Source organism: Gavia stellata, chromosome Z, assembly GCF_030936135.1.
Source record: "Gavia stellata isolate bGavSte3 chromosome Z, bGavSte3.hap2, whole genome shotgun sequence".
Lineage (NCBI taxonomy): Eukaryota > Metazoa > Chordata > Aves > Gaviiformes > Gaviidae > Gavia > Gavia stellata.
The window spans coordinates 65,300,119-65,318,085 of NC_082637.1; the positions used below are offsets into that span (position 1 = coordinate 65,300,119).

Below are 17,967 nucleotides of genomic sequence, written 5' to 3' on the forward strand. Positions count from 1 at the left end.
GAAGACGATAAGATTACTCTGTTACCTCATCGCGCAGCTGATAATGCAATTCAGGTGACATGTCCATTATCTTGTATGACATTCTCTGCCAAGCACACTGGTGCCAAATATGCTTTAGAGTAGCACTGAATTCCAGTCTACTTAGTTTTGTAAAACTGTACTTGATGTATTAGCTATTAATATTCTGGTTGTCTTCTCTCGTGACAGTTACACTACAAATGACATAAAAATGTAGTTAGTATGTAGGCCTTTTTATGCCTGTCTTTATATACTATAAAAATAGGATAAGGATATTCCCACAGAAGAACCCTCAGAGTAAGGACGACTTGTTGGGGATGGTTGAAGCTGAATGGCTGTGCTGAGAAGAGAAGAAAGGAACTTTGTGCTTACAGACATGGACCTGCAATACTTGCTTTACAACCTGAGTTAACTCACCATGCAGAATTCCTGGAGCCTGGAAAATATTCAATCATTACTTTCCAAAAGCGGAGGAAACCCAGGAGGAATACTGTTGAAATGCCAAATTAAACTATGAATAATTGATAGTCACAGGCTGCCAACTCCCACATCCTGCCCACTCAGCTATCAGCAGCTTCTCCAGAAAGGACACAGCAACAAAAACACATACTGGAGTCTGGATACTTTGGCATCAAGACTTACCAATCTACAATCCCTGGGATATGCAAAGTGATGCAGAGAACCGAAAGCAAGAAGATGGTCACAAAGAACTTAACTTGCTGAGACATTGTGCTTTCAGTGAACTTAACAAGAAGGGCATAATTGATTTCTGACAGTAGCACATAAAAATAAGCCAGTGCAGAGCAGTGATTCATGATCAGTCTGTTGCAGCCAACATCTAAACTAACAGCAACGTATCAGTCAAATCCATTTACCGAAAGCAAACTTCTGGAAATATTAAAAAATCATATTTACAAGATGTGTCACTGTAATCACAGTCCAGATAGCAAGGCAGACCTGTATATACAAATCTTTGGTCTTCTTTGTGGCCATTTTACAATACTGAGGTGGAAGGAGGAGAAAAGCAAAAGAAGGGCAGAAAGTGTCTTCTGCCCTTATCCTGAGCAAAAAGACATCCCAAGAAACATTGCGTTCTCTGGAAGAGCAAGCATATTGGCCATTACATAGAAAAACTGTCCTCTTCACTTCAGAACACCCCACATGGCATTAAGAAACACAGTAGGGAGAACTTTTCTTGGTTTGTCTCCATCTCTTTCTCTGAAGCCATTGGCTGCTTTGCCTGTAGGCTGTCCTGTTAGCTACAGGTTGACCTGAGTTAAAATCAGTTGGGATCTAGTGTTGCTTCTCAAAAACAGCCCCTCTCTGATCATCAGTTTTCGTAGCAGAATAATAAGGGGGCGGGGAAGGTCTGTGCTTAGACTGGCAAACGTTCACCCAGCTGCCAGCTGTAAAGTGGTAGGTAGCAAACTTAGTGGTTAATGTCCTTTGCCTTCTATATTAATGCTTGATGTGTTCCCTGCATGGTAAATCCTTCAGGTAAGTTGAAGGAGTCTGAGCCAGCTGCCTGGAAGCTGTTCGGGAGTTGTGTATACTCTGATTAAAATCATGCTTGGGGGAGCCTTGCTCCCCCAGGATGTTGCAGCACAATCCTCGGGAGAGCTAGCTGCCCCAACAGAGACCTCCCACAGGCTGGGAGCGAAGCAGGAGCGTGCCAGCAGCCTGGGTCAGTCTGGGTGGGCAGCCAAATCACAGAATCACAGAATCACAGAATCATTACGGTTGGAAAAGACCTGTAAGATTATCAAGTCCAACCATCAGCCAACACCACCATGCCCATTAATCCATGTCCCACAATGCCTCGTCCACACGTTCCTTGAACACCTCCAGTAATGGTGACTTCCCCACTTCCCTGGGCAGCCTGTTCCAGTGCTTCACCCCTCTCTCAGTAAAGAAATTTTTCCTAATATCTAGCCTGAACCTCCCCTGGTGCAACTTGATGCCATTTCCTCTTGTCGTGAGGCCATTTCCTCTTGTCCTGAAAGCTTCAGGCTAAGTGGGGAGCTGTCATACATTTCGGGAAGACCTAGCCCTTCTTGGCCCATGCTGCTTATGGGTGTGAAAGTATAATGTGGGAAGGTGAAGAGGTGCGTACGTGCTGCATGAAGTCCACTGTGCCCCAGAAATGTGGCAGCCATCCCATGGGCATCGTAGAGCCAGTGGGCTCAGGCTGTGCTGCCATCCCATACATCTGATGGACGTTAATACAGATAACAATGGTTGCTGAGAAGAAGGGCTATTGATAGTGGAAGTGTGACTCAGCAATGTCTTTTTAATTATTTTTTCCAAATTAGTTGGGTGTTTTTGTCTGTGGCTGAATGGTGAGGGAGTGAAGGGTCTTGCCTCCCCCAGTATCAAGCACTTCCATTTCCTTCTCTGGAGATGTGGCATTTTCATCCTGCCACCTCAAGAACTTTGCCCAGGGAGGTTTGCCTAACTAAGGGCATAAAAGAGCAGACCCTAACTTTTAAAAGACTCTTCCAAATGTGCACGGAGTTTAACTTGGCTTTTTGACTGTTATTTCTGCATTCAACTTTCATCTTATTGACAAGTGTTTTATCATCTGCAGCACCAGAGATACTACGGGGATGTGCCTACGGCCCTGAGGTGGACATGTGGTCTCTGGGGATTATCACCTACATCCTGTAAGTGCAGACAGTGCCATGGAGTGGTTCATTTGTGAGCATCTGCAGGTTTTTACAATGTTATGAGCTGTGCCATTGGAAAACACGGGATCCTGAACTTTAATTATGATATTTGTAATCTTATTTAAGTAAGTCAAATCCTAGAGGAGCAAGGCAAAACACTCAGGTTATATATTTCGTAAATATAACACTTCTTCCTGAACAGCAGCAAGGGCCACGCTGAATCATGCTATTAATGTGAATGAATAGCAGCAAAGCTGCTGAAAGCAAAAAGAGAAGCATACAAGTGTCAGAAAGCATCGTATTTTTTTTTTCTCATTAACACTAACTGTGAGAGATACTATGATCCTAAGCAGCTTCTCAGCTACAGATGGGGTAAGGAGAAGTTAAGGTGCTTGAAGTAGTTTCACAGTGCCTGTGAATGTTCCCAAATGCAGCTGCCCCATCTGTGTCAGCCACAGACACAGCTGCGGCTGCAGCATCAGTTTTGCTGTCTCACAGCATCTCAGCCAGGAGGCAGGGAACAGCCCTGGACTCTCTGTCTGCAAATCAGTCCGACGAGTTAAATGATTAATGTTGAAGTGTTCCACTTCTTACAAAATAACCAGAGACACTGTCGACAGAGGGCTGTGAGCGGTGCTGGCCATACATATTTTAAACAGTTGAAGTTGCATCTGTAGACCAAAATTTTCAAAAACAGTTGTGTCTAAAGGTAGGCACTTGTGTCTGCATCTTAATATGCCTAGTGCTAATTCAATTGGTTAGCATTGTAATTATTTTATTGTATTGATGGAATCTTTCAAAGGAAGATTATTGAGAAGGGAAAATTGTATCTGATGTATTGACACTTCTCTTTATGGGAGGATAAATAACTTCATTTATTCCCTTGGCAACACTAATGCTAAGCTGGCTTGTGTAGTTGTATACAATACTTGCAGGATGCCTTTTATGGGAAGAAAATGGGGTTTTACACATATACGTTAAAGATATGGGAGATTTTATATATCCGGGCCATTTTCTTTCCCCTTCTAGGACTCATTAACTGTGTCCAGCAAGTACAGTGTTTAATAATACAATTACTTTCTTTATGTCTTTTGCAAAGAAAGAATTATATTTTCTAGGGTTTATACTGAAAGTACTTGTAAGGATATATAAATGCTCTGATGGAAATATCAGAAAACATCTTTTGTTCTGTACATAAGCTTCAAATAAGTCACAGCTCTCCTTTTGGGTGCCTGTAAATAATAGGCGACAATGTTCTTATTTGCCATTTTGTTATCTGTTCCTTTTAAAATGTGAATCTTTGTCTTAAGGCCTGATTCAAGGCTGTAGAAGATCACATCTCAGATGCTGCCTGCCAGGTGGTCATTTCTCATCAGTCCTAGCAGTTCACGCATGGCAGAGAGATGTGGAATTTGCCAGCAGGGCTGACCCTGCGATTGGAGAGGTGCCTTTTGTTGTCCCTTTACAAAGATATCTAGATTTAACAATGGGCTTGCCTAGTTATTCAACAACTGAGGGATAGCTGTTGTACTTGAAACTGAGAGCCTTCCTTAAGCAGAACTTGCTTTCAAGTCTAGGCAACCTCCAAGTGAGAACATATAGCAAATTCCTATTTGAATATGTAGAGTGACATTTGCAATACGCAGCCTTTCAAAACCTCCCAGCTGTTCAGGAGATGCTCCCAAGCCACGTTAAACCTCTGCAGTCGTGTAAACACAAGTGTGTGAGCTCCTGCTCTAGGTGGGCCACCACCAGTACAGATACTCCTCTACTACTTCCTCCTGTTCCTCTCCTCCTCCCCTCTTGAAATCTGATTTGACCTACAAGAGCAAGCAAGGCAAAAAGGGTGCTAGTTGAATCCACTTGGCCATCTCTTCTATTTAGCTTTAATAATACTCCACATTTAAAACTCTTCTATTGAGTGTAAAGCTTTGTAGGTCAACATTTCTGATGGGTTAGAAGCTGAGACCAGAAAGGTACATGTACGGTAACTAATTGATTAGTCCTGCAGCCTAAAGGACAAATGTTGCATGTCTCAGTCTCATAGTTTAGTAGAGGAAATGCGCTTATGTACAGCCAAAAAAATACATTGTTGTATGTGCCTCCAAAATAGAGTGGATTTAAGAGTTAACTACCATGCTACAGACGACGTGCATAAAACTGTATCTTCTCACCAGTACAAAGTGGACTTACCATGTGATTAAGAAAAACTTTGACATATATTTTGACCGAACATTTATTCCTAAGCAAATGATACTAAGACCTATTGATGATAACTGTCATAATTCCAAGGAAGCCACATTTATAGTTTTAACAGCAAAAAGGACCAGTCCTTTTGTATTCCTGCAGCAGGTTAGAAATGCTACTGCACATCTGAGATGCAGATAGTGGTCAACAAATACAGAGGCTTTCCCTGTAGTCAAAATTGCATGGATGTAATTAAAGGTGTTTTTTTACTAACTTACTTCAAAGGGCACAAAACACTGTCTGGTCTTTTCTAATTGATTTTGAAGCTGTTTACATTGATTTTTCTTTATTTGGTAGGTAGTTGATTTAAAATTATTTAAAAGGACTCAGCATAATCCTGGTTTAAATGAAATCAAGAGCAGCCATGCTGGGTCTTACCCAGCATGGTTTAATTTATCTAATTTGAAATCACACCTCTAGTTTTATTCATCTAATCTGTCTGCTGAAATGAATTTTTTTTAGGTAGAAGTGTATCCATAGAAATTGTTAATAAGGCAAGAATAGGTGATAGTAGTGAGTTACAATGAAAATATTTTTAGGAGTAAATAGAGAATCACTTAGAAGGCTTCCAACACAGTCACAGCAAGCCTTAAGCATGGTCTCACCGTATGTCATCAGTTACCCGGTATTCAGAAGCCAGTTTTGGCTGAACCAGCCCAACAACCCTTCTCTGCAAAGGTGCTCCATGGGCATAGGAACTGACCTGAAGCAAGCTCAGAAATGGTGGTGGGAGAGGCAGGCAAACAGGAGGGGAGCAGCAGAGGGACCGTGACCGTCTCCCACCTACTGAAGCACACAGTATTTGGAGGTTGGATACTTGTGTTTTAAACCACCTCTGCCAGACTTAGAAATTAATAACGCACCCAGAATGTGCTTACAGTGGACGTTTTCTCCTCTTCAGCCGTGCAAAGTGGTGCAGCTGTTCCACCCACAGCTACACACCACTCTCAAAACCACATTTCTTCCTTGAATATCTGTCTCCTTTCTCTGGACAGTAACCACACTGATTGGGATTAAAAATATAAAACCAAGTTAAAATGTAAGGTTAAATTTTCTAGATTTGTTGCTGTCTTGTGTTTTATGGTCTGCTCTTTTCCTGTCATCATCTCATTGCTTGTTGCATTTTCTGGAGGCAGAGTAGCAGGCAGACTTTCTGTTTATCTCAGAACATGTACTGAATGAATAGGAAGTTCACTTTAAAACATCTGATTATGTGTGCAGGCATGATTAAAGTGCAATGAAGTGACAAAAAAGGACATTATATAAATGGAAACCACTTCTATGAGTTTGCTTTCCCCAGGGCCAGCAGTGTGTATCTGTGTTGGGATCTGAATTATGCAATATATTGATAAATGCATTCATTAGTGAGATTAGAACATTTCTTGATAATACGTGGGTTACCTAAGTAAAGATGAAGCCTGATTATTAAAACCTGCCAAAGGTTTTTACATTTTATGGATGATGGGATGAAAGAATGTACAGCAATGAACATAATCAAAAACCAGTTCTAACTGGACATATAAAAACTTCTAACTTCATAGGTAAAGTGTGGTTCCTCAGCTAATTCCTATCCCTTGGGAAAGAGTTACAGGGATTCTGATAATTCCTCTATGAACATGTTAACTCTGTGCTTGTAAACAATCCAGAAAAGCAGATCTAAGGTCAGCAATTGTTAGTGAAGAAATGGAGATGAAAATAGAAAACATCATTATGCTAATTTGCAACTCTGTGGTGTGCCCATGCTGAATCGTGTTTGCACCCACTTCAAAAAGACACACGGCTGGAGAAGACTCACAGAAGAGAGCAGGGATGAGGAAAGTTTCAGACTGAGGAATGACTAAATAGTCCAAGTGACTTCAGCCTGAGACCAGCAAAGCAAAAAGCTGCTAGAAAATACTTAGTGGCATGTAGAAGGTAAACAGATATCAACTGTTGCATGGCTACTCTTATGTTAAGTCCCTGTATTAATAGTTCCAATTACAGACATGTGAAAATGGACAATTTACAATTTGGTCAGACTTTCCCAGTGCTTATGAGTGCTTATGACCACATTTTGCTCTGCTCTGTAGAATCAGGAGTTCATAAGTACATCCAGGTCTGGTTTCCCAGTGTTGTACAGGACACAAAGTAGGGAAAGATAATACCAGGAACTGTTTCTAACAGCCCCAGACTAATTAATCTTTGATAATTTTTTTTCTGTTTTATCATTGCAGACTTTGTGGCTTTGAACCATTTTATGATGAAAGGGGAGATCAGTACATGTTTAAGAGAATCCTGAACTGTGAATATGACTTTGTGTCCCCCTGGTGGGATGACGTGTCTCTGAATGCCAAGGATTTAGTAAGTAAAGCAAAAATGAGACTGGCATATCTTTGCTGATACGTATTTGGCTAGTATCACTTCCACTGAAAGAGTTCATTTTGGGGTGGGGGCAGAATAATTGGTTAATTAATTGTTCAGATGTCTCCTTGCTTTTCTTCTTCTTATCTCTGGTATATTACGGTGCTGTTAAATATCCCCTGTTAGTCCAGTGCTGTCATTTTGCACTCAAAACCATGGATGTTCAGGTCCATCTGTGAACTAAGCCACAGATTTTTGGCAGCTGTCACAGTGTTCATGTATGTCTGCCTTTCATACTAGCTCCGACGTGTTTCATCATTCCTCTTTGCAGGGCAACCACCTTCAGGGGAACATAGAAACAAGCCCTATATTTTGTGCAGTTTCAAGTCTGAACTTTGGAGGAAGAATGTAAAAAGGAGTGAAGCCCCCCCCGCCCCCCCCCCCCCCCGCTTTTGCTGACAGCCTTTTCTGGCCGTTTAAGCTTTTCCTCAGTAGATGAGGAAAGACTCATTACTTTTACATATGGTCCATTAGCAAAATGCAAGGGCTGGCATGCTATCTGCACTGTATTCTTTTATTACTGGATAAAGTAAATTGGATCCTGGAGACACTGATCTGCAAAGATAAGTATGTTTGAGTTTGATTTTTAGTCAACAATAACTTGCACAATTCAGTTATTTCATTAGCACTGAAGACACAAATGCTCAGTTCTATATTACTTATGCAAACTGTGCCATAAAATACTGCATAATTAGTGTTTGTAATGTACTTCAGGATGCCTCAAATGGAAAGGCTGTAGAAGTTCAAAGTACTATTTTGTTGTTGTATTAGATGTGAAGTTTTTCTAAGGTCAAAAAAATATCATTTACTGCCTTGTGTCATCAAAACCCAGATAAACAGCAGCCTGCAGGAAAGATGCTCATTTATTGTATACAGAGAACTTTGGTCCATACTGGTCCCTACTGTTTTGCTACGGTAAACCTCAGAGTTTCAGGTTTGAACACTGTATAGCAAGTTGTAGATAAGGATGAAGCCCATGGCTCTCAACACCCATGCTGTGGGTAGTTCTGGGGTGTTCCGCTGAAGCGATTTTCTTAGCTTGACCTCTTCGGTGGACGCACAGCGGGTATTCATGACAATGCCTGTTCTCCTGCACGCACTTCAGAGCACCGTCTTTCTTTAATAGCTCTTTGTAGGGAAATTTCGGAGACCCCTAAAGCGAGTTCTCCCCTCGCACTTGGGCACATAGCAGTGGTGGAGCCCTGTGCCATCATTTGCATTCTGTTCCAAGAGGGTGTGCAGTCGGGAGAGTTGCATAAGTGTGGCTCTGCTGAGTACCATCCATGGACTTCTTTACTCCATCCTCACCCTTCTTTTTTTTAAAACATCACCTGTCCAGACATATGGCAAAACCCATGAAATGCAGCTTGACAGGACACACTTTGTACCCAGCGGTTTGTACCACCTCCACTCCCAGGGGTATGTCTGCAGTGCCTTGTTCCCAAAAATGTCCTACTATTATGTTTGGAGAGGTGCAGCTTCCCTGGCCTGAGTAACAGAAAGAATGGCATAAACAGCATTAGTTTCAAAGTGAGTTAAGAAAGAAATACTTGTACAGTACTTTTTCTTTCATGTGCACATGAGGTTTTACAGTGACTGAAAGAAACATTTCATTTATGATGTACCTGGCAGTGGCTGCATGGTGCAAGTCTGCATGAGTTGCATACACTAGAATTTAAACTTTCTAATCCAGTTTAAACCTTGTCCAAATCCAAAAGTGGAAATACTGCTAAAAGAACTGCCTGGCTGGTGGTATTTTGAGAATCTCTTAGCGTTTATGTGATAATTCAGACATGCAACAGCCTATGGTGGATACAGACCAGCTGCATTGGTACATACTCTTACAAACGTTACTAACCAGTTGATTCTTTTTCTCCTCTCTTCCCCCTTAGTGGCTATCTTGCTCAGATGTTATTTATGGAGGACCAAGAAATGCCAGAAACAAAATAAGTGCAAAGACCTGAATGCAAATTCTTATTGGTTTCTTAGAATGTGTTTCACTAAGATGCTTTCCCAAGCAAGACCAAAGGCCCAAAATGCAAAGCTTGGTAAATGTAAATGAAGAATAAGGTTAACAGTCTTCTGTATTTCTTCCTTGTGACGCAGGTTAAAAAGTTGATTGTTTTAGACCCCAAGAAACGCCTCAGCACTCTACAGGCTTTGCAGCACCCATGGGTCACAGGGAAAGCAGCAAACTTTGCACATATGGACAATGCACAAAAGAAACTACAAGAATTCAATGCCCGCCGTAAACTTAAGGCAAGTCTCTGGACATTGTCACTCTTTTGGCTGTGAAAGCATGCAATTAAATTAGTGGCCTTACAGAAACCTTGCACAATTTTCAGAACAACATTCCATAGCGGTATGGAAGCTTTTTATTTAAGATTACTGATGAAGATGAACAAGTTGAAGCTGATGTAGTCGATGTCTGCAGGCAAACAAATAAAAATGTGTGAGGTTGATTGAAAACTCTATCTACACAGACAGAACTGCTGAGAATGTGCACAACTTTTGCAAATTCATTGCCTTCCTTCTTTCCTTTCTTCCTTTCTTGCTTCTGTCCATCCATCTGTCCTGTACGGCTTGCGCATCCTTAGAGTATTGACCAGAAGGAACAAAATTCTGAGTAGTTTATTCATGAACATCCATAAATCTGGAAGATATTTAAACTACTGTAGCATATTTTGATCTGTAAGCCACCCTCATTTTCTATACCTATCAATACAAAGCAGGAGCTTAAGCCATCCTTCTGTATGATCTAGAGTCAGCATTTCAGATGTGTAGGTCCCATAAAATGCGTGGGTTGAGATTAACAGGCCCAAACATACATTTCCAAGTACCTCTGGGAGCAAATATGCAATAGCATTCTTTATCTGGAAATTAAGCACTGCAAGGCAGGAGTCCAAGTGGGACCCGTGCTGAAACTAACATTAGGTTTTAAGTCACCAGTATGCTCCTTTACCATCTAGTCTACATAACTACCATGGGAAGAAGCAGGGAAACATTTTTAGGTGCAAACGGCAGGCAGCTGGGCATCTCACTGACATAACATCAGGAAACTTTCTTCTCCCCTAATCCCTTCTTCAGTTAAAGATTTGTGTCTATTTAGGAGAGACTTCCAGGGATACTTCAGCACGGAAGTTATTACCAACTGCTACAGTGAAGATGCCCCTGTAGCCCCGGGCAATAAGAGTAAAAAGCATCTTGTCTGAGAGCTTTACAACCCCCATGCAAAACCAAATTCACAAACAATGACCCTTAGCTTTTTTTTTGCTCATTTTTTTCAGTATTATTAGGGAACTGTGACAGAGAATCTCTACAGGGCAAAGAAAAAAACCTTTGTCATTTACAAAGGTCTCAGACACTGTAGATACAACTCACAGTGATGCTTTGCCCATGCAGCACTGAGTAAATGTGTCTATTAACATTGTTCTCTTCAGAAAGATTTCTGTAGCCTTATAGCAGCATTGCTGTGTATTCATTGAAGATGCTATGCAATGTTGTTATATCAAAATTATTTCAGAGCATGAGCAGAGTCATAAATGTCATTATTTCTGAGTGAGCTATTACATTCCCTGGCCAGGAGGTCACAAAGATATGCGTGCCCTTTTTGCATGTTTTGATTTTGATTCTCTTTATGTTTTTACACCTTTGATCACCAATAAGATTTTTTTGAAGCCCAGTTTATTTAGATCCCTATAGTCAACTAGTTTATACTTCCGTGTTTACAAGCTATTGTTTTTTATAAGTTTATTTCCTCATTGCTTTTCTAGTAAAGATTAAATGACCAAATTTCCAGTTATTAAGAGAATTAACTGGAGTTAGCAGATATCGTAAAGTTAATAGTTTTACACATATATATGTGTAAAATAGACCATAAATTTTTAGACAATTAATTCCTGTCCAAAAAATAAGAACAAAGCAGAAAACCTGGGGTAGTGAATACAGGCTTTAGTTGTTATTTTGTTAATAAGACTAATATAAAATTATCCTCTCTTTCCCAACATACAAGTTCAGCAGCAGGCTTTCTTTACATTAAGACATGTTTTTATAGAATAACTCTAAAGCTTTCAGTCATTATTTGGTTTTTCATAGATTGTCCTGAATTTGTTTCATAAACATCCACATGGCTAGTGAGAGTAAATTACATTAAAAATATCTTTTTACATTATAATATCATTGAGTGGCCTGTTATAATCTGTAATCTCATTTTCAAAATTATTGCCACTTTTATTGGCTCATGCCTTGTACTTTGACTTCATATTCTATATTAGCTGATTCTTCTTTCTTGCCAATGTTTATGTAGTCTGTTTTTTCATTAGAATCTTCTTTTTCTTTTCTTTTTTTTTTTTTTTTTTTTTTGCATGGTTACTTCTCCAAACCATCCACAAAACTTGCTATACTCCTCAACCCTTCCTGTAGACCCGCTGCTTCTGTGATGCCAAAGCAAAAAACTAGCCAGGTCAAAAATAGCTAGAGTTGTTGTACACAGGGATTAGTATTTCTTTTCGTCACCTCTGTATGTTTGTTTTTTGAGGCAATAAAACCCTTCAAAGCAAGGGCTAAGGTAACTGTCTTAATGTGTGTCTTCATTTTGTGACATTTTATGTCATATGAGAGCCTATCCCCAATGTGTATTTATATATATACATAGGAAGTTGCCTGTATGCTCTGCACCGTTGTGCTTGACATATGCAATAGTGATAAATATTGTTTCCCTTCATGAACTTTTCCTGGAATAATCAGTGATAATACTGTGGTTATTATGACAGAAGATAACGTTCTTTTTGCCATCTAACTTCAACACGGGTGTTCTGAAGTAGTTTCTAAAAAAAAAAACGCAGCACGTGCAGCTGAAAAAAAATTCTACCCGTGTTGGCCAACTTGTAACCTTGTGAAAGCAGCAATTTTAAACCTCAATCCGGTATTTCTGGTGGCCTTCTAAATCTGCCGAGGCTCAGGCAGGTACCCAAATGTGACATTACCATGAAGACTAAATGCAGTTACGTTCCCTTATGGGATGATGCTAAGGCTGCAGTGCTGACAGACCGTGTCCTTTAAGGAATGTTTGCTTGATCCTCTCTTCCTCAGGCTGCCGTGAAAGCTGTAGTGGCATCAACTCGCCTCGGCAGCGCCAGCGGTCACAGTGCGCACGACAGCAACAAGCCCAGCCGTAACCCATCTCCCGTCCATGACGGCAAACCCGAAGAGAAACCCACTCAGGAAGCAGAAGCAGCCCCAGAAGAAATGTCTTAGGTCAATGTGCTTTCTTGTTTCAGCTGAGATGGGTCATTTCATACACCAGCTAACTTGTCATTCAGCAAGAGAGATTCGTAAGCTTGGCCTCTCTGGTTCTGCTTTGGGGTGCCAAATGCACTGGCTGGTGATCCTACCTTCAATGCATGTGACTGCTTATGAAAATAGTAAACTGTTCCATAAGGCATGTCATGGAAACAGTGTTATTTGCAGTAATACCGGCAGGTGAAAACATGGGGATGAATAACTACCTACCATAATGTGTATACTTCATATACATCTATTCAGTGTTTCTAGATGGCATTTGAAACCAAATACTATTTAATTTGGTTTTATGGAAGTAGGTGTCTTCTGTATGTCATGAGTTTCTTTGAACTGCTTCCTTCCAGATTCATAGTCCTGCAGCAGACGAAATGGAAGGAAATACTAAGCCAATGCTTTTAAAACTCATGTATGAAACAATGCTTTTTATCTGCAAACTTCAAAAAGTATTTGGGGATTTATATGCAAAAAACATTCCACTACTTCTGGGAAGAAATTGAAATGTTAGTTCCACTGGGCATGAAAATGTACATTCCTCAAGCTTGTGTTGAGAATGCCTTATTCTGACTTTTCCTGTTTATATACAGTATTTTAATGACAACTAAAGTTACTCAAATTTCTGCCATTTCATTCTCTAGTAAAGTCTTAGCAAAACAAAACAATAGACTAAAAGAGGATTAGAGTAGATGCAAATTTTTGAAATACCATTATATTTATTCATTAATTTCTAAACTGTGCAGCTAGAAGATGTTTTTATAGGGCCTAAGGGGATCATCTGCAATTATACAAGTTGTAAATGCTAGAAGGAAGCTATTCCATAACTCAAAGATTTTGCTCTGGGGAAACACTCTTATACAAGGTCTGGGAGTAAGTAGTATAATCTAGTTGCTTCCTAGACAGTTTAATCTCATGAGTAGCCAGTTTCCACTTGCCAGCATAATTAGTCCAGATTTTCCTAACAAAGGACCCCTCCTGTAAAGTGATCTGCCAGCACAGACCTTGTATCCACCCAGACCTCCTGTGTCTTGAGTGAAAAGCTGTGTGCATGGATCAGCTTGCAAAATTAGGGTCAGGCTCTTCAGCTACCTTGGTTTTTTTGTTGAACGTAATTGATAGGAGTTGAAAACCTAACATGCATCAGTATGTATGACCGTTTACATTTGTTTGTTATCACTCTGATAGCATGTGAATTTCATAATGTTATTGATATATTACAGAAATGGCAAGAAGAACCTGATGTACAACAATGTCATTTGTGTTTGCTAAACTTTTTAATACCGATAGTTACCTAACACCCTAATACACTCAACACTCCTCTTTTGCTTTAATTGTTTTTATGTTAAGTTTGGCCTTGCACAACTTGCCTTGAAAAAATATCAGCTACTGAAAAAACAAGTTGTTAATAAAACACTCAATAGCTACATTTCTTGATGAAATTAAAGGGTAAGACAATGTTATTCATATGGTAGGTTTGATAAATAAAATCTAATCTAGATTACTATAAAAAGGAGGATTAAAGACACTGTCTTTACTAGGTGAGAATGCATGCTAATGAATGTGTTGTACTTGAGATTTTTTATCCATTTCTTGTAACTCTTTGAACTTGTACAAAAAGGTTTGCTAATTAAGCATGGTCAACATTTAAAGTACATGCATCCATCCTTTTCCCACATGACACTCTTTGAGGTCAGCTGAAACAGCTGGTGGGGGCATGGCCGCTGTGAACAGGGCAAGAAGACACTTTTACAGATTTTCCCTTGAAAACAAGTACAGTGAGAAAAATCACTTTGGAGAAGGTGATAGGTACATCCACCTGTCTCACTTTTTGCTATCTTTGTTATCTCCTGCGAGGTGACTGCAGGACGAATGCATTTCTCAGCCACAGGCCTCCTCCCCCTTTACAGTGATGAAGACATCCGAGCTCGGTCAGTGGAGAGGTTTGACGGGGGAGGTTGGATTTCTGTAATGTTTCCTCCATCGTTTGGGATAGTTACTTCTAATCTGCAAAAGTGGACCCAGCTGCACAGTCATTGTGCATTTATGAGTGCTTGAGCAGAAGTATCTTCATCTGAGACATTTTTTTTTAACCTGAAAGGTAGTCCCAGCTGATTCTTAAAATTACTCTTTGCTAAATTAGAACATAGCATATCATAAATATGAAGTGATGCCATGCAGCTGGAGACCTCTCTGTGACAGCATGATCTGGGTGGCAGCTTAGTCTTGTGCATAAAGGCTCAGGGTCTTCAGTTGGTTTTGCTTAGTTTCCTTTTATTATGCTCAATATGAAACAATCAGGATGACTGTCCTGAATGAATTACCAATATGTGACTCAGTAAAGTAGTATGCCTGGCTTATGTATGACACTACTATACAGAAGGAAGAGCAGTGCTAGGGTATATGCATGTAACTGAAGAAAGGAGAGTTACATGCATTGTTTTCGTCTGAAAAATCACATCCCAGTGGCGTCTGCCATAATTCAGACTTGGGAGTGAAACACCAGTGTCTTACTGTGGCTGAAAAATATGAAACACCCGAAAACTACTGGAGGTGGGCTAGTTCCACATCTGTGATTATAAACTCGGTAGAAAATTACTGATAGTCTTGTCTGTTGAAATCCTAAGCTTTAAGTTTTTAAAATGTTCAACATAATAGCAAAGTCCTTCAAGTACAAAAGGGGGAATCTTGCCATATTTTTGAAGTATTTGAACTTGGCAAAACTTTTCCTTTAGAGGCAGGTTGTAGTATTACCCAATTAAGTCTAGCGTTTGAGAGCTAGGCTGAAGATCTGATGGCTGTTAAATGGCTAACGATGTCCTACCTTTGCACAAGAACAGGGTTTTTTGCAAGTTCAGAAAGATTCACTACAAAATAGAACAGATTTCCTGTCATTTTGAACACTTTTGCTTGCTGTTTTGTGGATGACACAGTAGATGGCACTGCATAAGCCCAGCACTGGTTTGTTAGCTGAGTTTGTACTTCGCGCTGTGCAAGCATGCTATAAAGACGCAGATACACCGTAATCAAACTTTTGAATGCAAAAGAGCATCAAGGCAAAAGTTTGTGGTACAGCATGTGCTTCGAAGGGCTCTGTCCCCGTGAGCAAGCAGGCTGTCAGGCACATGGAGAGGAATGACAAAACTGCCCAGCATCCCCTTTGCAAGGACCCTATGTCTCAGTGAATAAAGCAAAGCGCTCCAAAAAGCCGTGTGGTACTAGTACGGGATAAAAGCGGCAACCAAAAAGTTTCTGGAAGGGGCTCAGATCAGCAGGGAGTCTCAGGCTGGAGGAGGCCGTGGATGACTGGCAGCTGGGCCTCAGCACTTACCAAATAAAAGATCCTTGTCCTAATACTCGCGCTGCGAGTGAGACACAGACGCAGCTGGCAGCCGTGGGGGAAGTGAGGACATCACATTTTCTGCAGCCCATCAGCAGCGAAAGGGAAGAAGATGCTAGGAGTTGTCGGTGTCCAACTTAGCAGGTGGATGGCAGTATCTGATAAGCAGCAAATGCAGGAGGACTCTGGAGAATAAACACCCATTTCCTAAGAAGAATTGGCAACTGTCCCTCAGCTCCCGCACACATCCTGGGGCATGCTGTTATGCAGAGCCCTGCAGTGCAGCTCTAAGGGGTTTTTTTAAGAGTGGCGTGTGAAAGTGTAGGGAGGAAGACTCCCAGCAGGTCCTTGCACAGTGTCCTGCATATTGCCTGCTTACAGAGTGATAGACACTCATGAGTCTCAGCTCAGTGCCTTGACCCATGGCTCGTGCGGAGGCTGTGTATTTCTCCTGGTGAAGAACTCAGTTTTGTGTGGCTGAGTCTACCTTGTTGCTGCTCAGGTTATGAGTGTATAGCTTATGTAGGCATGGCATTCAAGTAACAAAAAAAAATCTTCTTATATGGGAGAAAAGCAGGAATGAGGCTGACCAGGCAAGATGCAGTTAGACCTAGAGCACAGTAGCAGGAATACAAGCAAGTCCTGAAGATACCAAAGGTAAACAAAGAGACAGCTCAGAACATCCTTAAAGTACTTAATAGCTCAAAGAATGTCCTTTCCTCCCTTTCAGAGTAATTCCAGTTAGAACATACAACCACAATAGTGGGAGTTAATTCTGCTTTTGTAGAAAGAAAGTTAGCTTCTCTGATAAGCCCCTGCACAATACCATGTTGCATTGAACAAAACCCATCAGCTGCATTGCAAAATAAGAAGAAAATAAAATTACAAGGAATGAAGAGGAGGAAAATAGGAATAAAATGATTACCTAGTCTAGTTATATCTGGAATGCAAAGATCTTAGTTCCAGAACATGTATATACTTTTACTGACAAGACTCTAGATTCTCCACATAAGCAAAATTTTGCTTTATGTCTGGGAGGTAAAACTTCTGGCCAGAGTAATTCAGTGAAGACTGATGGAGGGTGAGTGCCAACATGGAGAGCATCCCTTGAAAAGTGAATCCTCCAACTTATATAAGGATGGAACAATGTACATGCATGTAGCTAAAAATCCAGCTAAAAATCCACACAACCCTGCATTGCATGCTCTTCTATCCCTCCTCAGTGGAACAGAGAACATGAACACAGTCATGAACTTAAGTAATTATTGGAAGGCATTGGGATATTGTGGGGATAGGCATAGTACAGAAGCAGGAACAGAATACAATAGTCAAAGTGGCCCAATTCTGAACTTACCAATAAAATTATAGATATATATTATAATATATATTTAGGTACACACACACACACAAATATAAATTTATCAAAAGAGAGGCAGAGACTGCTGAACAGTCTCTTAAAAGCCGTGTCTGCATTAATAGTCACAGTAATCTTTTAAGCCATCTTTTGCCCTTTGCCAGCATTACTCAGCTGAAACTGAAACCATAGTGTTTCACATTCTTGTATACATGGATCATCACTGGATGAAATTCAGTGTAATGGATATTAAGGTACAAAAGATTAATAAATACAGTGGGACAGAATTTTCCCCAGCTCTGGCTCCTTCATACCAAGACACAGCAGGGAAAAGAGTGCTTCAGTGCCCTCGTCTTTTCACATGCTCAGGACATGGGGCGAAGTGAGGTGACAACACAAGCACAGCATTTTGAAATGCGCTAAACTGCACCAGAGGCCCCTGACCAGCGATGCTCCATCCACAGTACATGTGACCAAGAACTGACAATCTAACCCTTAACTTGTCTATCAGGAAGATGTTTACTGGCCAAGGTATATTAAACAGCATGTGTTCACTCCTATTAAGTAGCATAGAGCTCCTCCCATAGTATCAGCTATTTTTTTCTGTCAGCCTGAGAAATTGCAGCATGCCAGAGTGTTGCATGATGATA

General features: G+C 40.6%; 1 protein-coding gene across 1 annotated transcript in view; it reads left to right on the plus strand.

Moving 5' to 3' along the window:
* The window catches only part of CAMK4 (calcium/calmodulin dependent protein kinase IV), a 172,024-nt gene extending 159,437 nt beyond the window's left edge, over nt 1-12,587 (plus strand). The window contains exons 8-11 of the mRNA XM_059834185.1: nt 2,606-2,681; nt 7,145-7,271; nt 9,438-9,590; nt 12,423-12,587. Of these exons, the coding sequence (XP_059690168.1) occupies nt 2,606-2,681; nt 7,145-7,271; nt 9,438-9,590; nt 12,423-12,587 (521 nt within the window). The remainder of the gene's footprint in view (nt 1-2,605; nt 2,682-7,144; nt 7,272-9,437; nt 9,591-12,422) is intronic.
* Nucleotides 12,588-17,967: the final 5,380 nt, after the last annotated feature.